The 6,000-nt window shown below is 43.8% G+C and overlaps 1 protein-coding gene across 2 annotated transcripts in view; it reads right to left on the bottom strand.

Annotated features, from left to right (window-relative positions):
• Positions 1 to 290: 290 nt before the first annotated feature.
• The window catches only part of Efhd1 (EF-hand domain family, member D1), a 46,503-nt gene continuing 40,793 nt past the window's right edge, over positions 291 to 6,000 (bottom strand). The window contains exons 4-5 of one of the 2 annotated variants that reach the window (XM_087567364.1): positions 4,229 to 4,271; positions 292 to 1,446 (exon numbers count right to left, since the gene is read on the bottom strand). In XM_087567364.1, coding sequence (XP_087423490.1) covers positions 1,421 to 1,446; positions 4,229 to 4,271 — 69 coding nt within the window. In that variant the 3' untranslated portion in view covers positions 292 to 1,420. 2 annotated transcript variants of the gene reach the window in all.

Raw genomic sequence — 6,000 nt, 5'->3', positions numbered from 1 at the left:
GTGATCTACCCACTGAGCTACAATTCCAGCACTACCCATCCTGTTTCTATTTCTACCCATACTTCAGGGACTCAGTGTCAACAGAAGCCTAAGGCTGTACAGACCCCATAGAAAACATATTCTGGGGTTGGGGATTTAGCTCAGTGGTAGAGCGCTTGCCTAGGAAGCGCAAGGCCCTGGGTTCGGTCCCCAGCTCCGAAAAAAAAGAACCAAAAAAAAAAAAAAAAAAAAAAAAAAGGAAAACATATTCTTCCATCCCCTAATGCAAAGAAGACCAAAGGCACACCGGTATGAAGGCAAAGATCATTTGCTCATTTTATTTAAAAGTAAACAGTTGTAAGATAGAAGGGCAGATGTTTTCTTTATTGTAGAGACAGCAGTTACAAAAGAGAAGTAATAAATATGACATTAAGAATTTTTGTTTTTGTTTTTGTTAAAAAATACAACCCCCTGGTATTTGTGAGAAGTCCCAAGAAACTCACAAGATAAAAAAAAAATCTGTCCCATGGGTGAGAATACATTTCTTTCAGTTCTTTGGAGCTGATGTCAGACACCGGAAGATGGCCATGACTTCAAAAGACCTTGGATGTCACTTGAGAATTTCACAGGTCCACCCTGATTTGCATGGGGTCGGATGACAGCTATCCTTCTACTCACTAATATTAATTACTTCTGACGATTCTTTCATTCTTAACAGTAAAGGACTTAAAATGACTGGATTGTGAAATGAAGAATGAGAGGGAACGAGAACATAGACATTGTTAAGTGCCAGGAGACAGGCAAAGACAGCATCAAGTTAGTCCCGTTTCGGAGTGGGGTGGGGATAGAGGGTCTAATTCACAAGTCTTCCTTCAAATCCCGCCATCATACTAAGGTGGAAGACGGTGAAAAGGAAGTCAGTGGAATCTGAGTAATGACAAGAAGACAGACGCTGACTGGGAAATAATGCAAGGACCACAAGAAAAAAAACTACACGAGATGACGTGCAACATGTCCTCTGAGAACCATAGATAAACAGGACTTGTTGACATAGGACTACACGGGAACAAGTAAGAAACAAATCTCGGCTACAGATAACGGCAGAGGAGTGAAGGCTGGGGAAACCAGCTGGCGAACCGTTTGAAAGGGGCCAGGACCCTGGGAAGGATGAAAGCAGTCACTGGTTATCCAGAAGCACTAAGAAACAGGCCTAGGCCTTGAAGGGGAGGTCATTTGCGCAGAAGGCTGCGAGGATAAAAATGTGAAAATCCTAGTCATCACCTCCAGGGTGTCAGTAAGGCACAGCAGTGGTCAAGGGTCAGGTCAGCAGGACTATGCGCTGAAAGCTGCCTTGAGCTCCCGGAAGGCTGCCTGGCGGAGCCTCCTGGCCTCCTCTTCCCGTTTCCGCTCATCTTGCTCAGCTTTTAACTCAGCTTCGAACTTACTGGAGCAGGCCAAGGCCTGGGCCTGCAGAGAAATAGCAAACAGATGGCCCGGTGAGGTCAGGGAAAGATATGGGGATGCTGGCACCCCAAACCCTTGCAGGCAACCATGCAAACCTTAGACAAAGGGCTCCGATGACACTTCTTCCTTTGGTTCATAATCTGCTGTTAAGTGCTGGTACCGTTGCTTTATCTGTGGCTGGCTTCTACCTGGCTGGCTTCTACCTGCTTCTATTTTGGGGAGTTGTTCTTTCTTGATTCTTTTTTCAGGGTGCTAGTGCGCAACCACTAGCTCCTGGTGGTAGGCAAGCTCTACCGTGAAGCCACTTCCCCAAACCATTTCCCACATTTATGTCTCTTTGATTTCACAGCAGTATTCTGGTGGAGCAGTCCTTGAACCAGGCCGAGTGGTACTCAGACCTCAGCATAGAAGTTCTTTGTAGCTCAGAGAGGGTATTTGATGCAGAAACTCATGTGGTCAAGATGCAGAGGTAAATCCACTATGGAGTGCTAAGACACAAATGGGACACCTACATCACACACCCCCTCTAAGACTCAGGGACAACCATGGAAGGGTGGGTGGAAACGCTACAAGAGCCAGACAGAGGTCAGGAAGTACCTGAGTGGAAGGAGTGGTACCAGCTGTGCTTATAAATGCATGGCCTTTACGCCATCAAGCCAGTCAGCATTCTAGCATGGGATAAGAAGGGGCTCGTGAGTCCCACCCCCTTGAGGATCTATGGGAAGTTGATGGCTTCTGGGAGAGAGTCAATTTTTTTTAAGTATGTAACTCCTGGTAGGGCAACCATGCTCCAGTCCCACATCCAGAAACACATGGGCAGCACAAAGCAGAGGCTATAGGCCTTTTTTTTTTTTTTTTTTTTTTTTTTTAATAATGAAAGTTGTGGAGTGGCAGGGAAGAGATAGATTTGGGAAAGAGTTAAGGCGAGAGGTTGAGGGCAAATAGGATCAAAATTCATTGTGTAAAACTCTCAAAGAATTAATAAAAATATTTTTTTAAAATATTGCTACATTCTAGGTGGAAGAACAAAAGTAAGTGCCTTGGGAGTCTTTGGTTGGGGTTGTATCTAACATGGGCTGAAAGGGAAATTTTTTTTTTTTTTTGGTTCTTTTTTTCAGAGCTGGGGATCGAACCCAGGGCCTTGCACTTCCTAGGCAAGCGCTCTACCACTGAGCTAAATCCCCAACCCGGGGAAATTTTTTTTTAAAGATATTTATTTATTTAATGTATATGAGTACACTGTCACTCTCCTCAGACACACCAGAAGAGGAAGGACATCAGATCTCATTACACATGGTTGTGAGCCGCCATGTGGTTGCTGGGAATTGAACTCTGGAAGAGCAGTCAGTGCTCTTAACTGCTGAGTCATCTCACCAGCCCACAAAGGAAAATCTTTACAATAGCTTTCTGAATGGTGTGGTTGCTGGGAGGTCCTTGGGTCCTCTGGGAGGGCAATAACATACCTAACCACTGAACCATCTCTCCAGTTCCAATGCATCAGGTCTTTTGGTTGTGTGTGTGTGTGTGTGTGTGTGTGTGTGTGTGTGTGTGTGTGTGTGTTTCCCCAGTGCTGATTTTGTGTTTCCCTCAACATTTTAGTTCTAGGCTGAAATGTAATTCAGTCTCTGAGGATTTACCTGGTGTGTGTGAGGTCCTGGGTTCAACCATCAGTAACCACAAAAAAATAAAATTGAAGCGTCTCTCTCAGTGAGTCTTTCTAAATTCACTACCGAATATTACATTTTGGTTTGTTTTGGCACCGTATATTATAAAAGCACTACATGTTTAGCTCACACTTGCAATCCTAACACTCAGACTGCAGAGTGTTGAGTTCAAGGCCAATGTGGATATATAGAGTTCTAGGCCACCGGGAGCTAGTGTGTGTGAGATCCAGTCTCTAAAACCAATGAAATAAAAACAAATACTACATGTTTATGTTCATGTTGTGAGAGGGATTTCATAATATCTGTTTTTTATTTAACTTAATGATTTAGCTTCAATAATACTGTATCAGGCTGGAAGAGTGCTTGCCCAGAATGTATGAAACCACGTTAGCCCCCCCAGTACTGCATAAAGCTGGATGTGGTGGTGAACCCCTGTAATCCCAGAACTCAGGAGGCACATACAGAGAATCAGAAGTGTGCTGTGGATTGCTCTGGTGTTTGTGTTTTGATGCTAATTTTGCTTCCTCAAGAGGAGTGGAGTGGATCCCATACTCAGGTGATTTCATGTGAACCTTCTTGGAAGTTTTAGAGAGGGAGAGAGAGGAAGGAGGGAGAAGAAGGAGGGAGACAGAGGAGGAGACAGAGGAAGATGGAGGAAGAAGGAACAAAACCATGTGGCTTGGAGAAGCCACAAGTAACAAGAGATCGATCTCATAGCTGGGGAACAGAGTAGTGCAGTGGTGAATCTGCCCAGCCTAGGTGGGCAGCTTATAAACATTATAACTGAGTTGTGTGTCCTTTGCATGGGCTCATTGGGGTTGAAGATTTACTGCAACACAAGTGTGTGACCATCCTCGGCTGCATAGCCAGTGTGAAGAGAGCCTGGGACACATGAGACACATCTTAATAATAATCATAACTTATCTCACCCCTTATCAGATAAAACTATTTCGAGATCCTCTCTCCTAGAACTGATTTTTTTTCATGGTTATACATGTGGTACGGTCTCTCAGTGGCTCCCTGAGCGTGTAGGTGACTTTAATGAAGGCATGAGACAGCCCTTGACCACAGCTGTCTGATCTACACCCACACCATCCTGGACCAGAAACACTCATACGCACCTTGGCTGAAGCTTATCATGATTAGTCTCCCTTTCCTGCCAATCTGTAGACAAAAACATATTGTCGTCGTCTCAGTTCCTCCTCGGTGAGTTACCCACCTGGACCCTTTGCCCATGTTCACGTCCCAACTGCTTTTCTCTTTCAATCTGCAGCTCTCTACATAACACCAATCCCTTGCTGCAAATCTTCTCTTCCTATCTTTGGGCCTCCAAAGTACTTAAAATCTTCATGTAATTTAATTTATCAACATTAGCTCTTGCCTTTTATATCACACCGAAGAAAGCCTCCAACGCTCTAAATCCACTTTTCTATATTCCCTTCTAATACTTTCATGTGTATCTTCTGTACTTTGCTCACATAGTCCAGGCTAGCCTCAAACTCACTGTGTAGCCCAAACTGGCCTTCAATTTTTGACCCTCCTGCCTCCACCTCATAAACATTGGTTTGACAGGTGTGAGATATACCTGACTTTATCTGGTTGGTGCGCATATGCATACACACAGACAGACACACAGACACACGCTCCTTTATTTTAGATTTTGAATCTCATTTTATGTGTATGAGTGCTTTGCCTGCATGTATGTTATATGCACCACATGTGTGGCTTCTATGGAGGTCAGGAGATGTCACTGTACCCCTGGAACTGGAGTCACAGATGTTTGTGAGCCACCATGAGGTGCTGGGACGTGAACCCAGATCCTCTTCAAAAGCAGCCAGTGCTCTTAACCACCAAGCCCTCTCTCCAGTCCCTCATCTATTTTAATAGAGGGTATAAAGGAGAGATTTTAAATTCTTCTACTTAAAATAGCTAGCCAACTGTCCTTTACATTTACCTTTGTGTGTGTGTTTTATTTCTTTCCAATCTATTTATCTAGTTACTTTGTCTGTCTGTCTGTCTGTCTGTCTGTCTGTCTGTCTGTCTAATCTATCTCCTATCTTGGCAGTCTATTTTGGAACTGAGCCTTTTAGAAAAGACCATCTCCCCTCATCTAGTATCCTCAGACCTCTCAACTTTTTGAGACAGGGTTGGGCTGGCAACTTGTGACCCTGCTGCCTCAGCTTCCCAAGTGGCTAAGCTTAAAAGCCTGTTCCACTGGGACCAGCTGTTCTCAGAACCTTCTGTTGACAGTTCCCTATTGTTCCTATATTTCCCATCACTCGACTCCTTCAGAGAAGACATCCATTCCTCTTATCTAACATGCTGTTTCGGGATTGGGGATTTAGCTCAGTGGTAGAGCGCTTGCCTAGCAAAGGCAAGGCCCTGGGTTCGATCCCCAAAAAACTAACATGCTGTTTCCATGGTGGCTGCACTTGTCCTCACACCCCACCCAGGGTTTAATATCACTCGATGCTCTGTTTAAGCATTATTTGGGGGAGATGAGGTAGAATCCAGTGGCTACTTGTGTGCTTAGCATGCACAAGGCCATGAATTCAAACCTGGGAATCAGAAAATGGGTATAAATTTCTTTTTAATTAAATAAATTTCTTTTTAATTCAATTTTGTCTGGACACAAAGGCAGGAAGATTACAGACTTAAGGCCAACCTGGGCTGCGTATATAAAACTCTATTTCAAAAATGTTTTAATTAATTAATTAAACTTCTTTTTAATTTCTAATTATTTATTTTAAAATGATGAGTGTGCATGTGTCTGGGTGCCCATGGAGCTAGAGCAACTGGTAGCTGTGATTGTCATATGATTTTGTTCTCAAATTCAGTGTCTTCAGAAAGTGAACACGCATGACCCTTTGTGCATCTGCTCACCGTCTTTTGT

Source organism: Rattus norvegicus, chromosome 9, assembly GCF_021556685.1.
Source record: "Rattus norvegicus strain SHRSP/BbbUtx chromosome 9, alternate assembly SHRSP_T2T, whole genome shotgun sequence".
NCBI lineage: Eukaryota > Metazoa > Chordata > Mammalia > Rodentia > Muridae > Rattus > Rattus norvegicus.
Note: the sequence above shows the minus strand (reverse complement) of the source record. Positions and strands in the feature narration are given on the sequence as shown.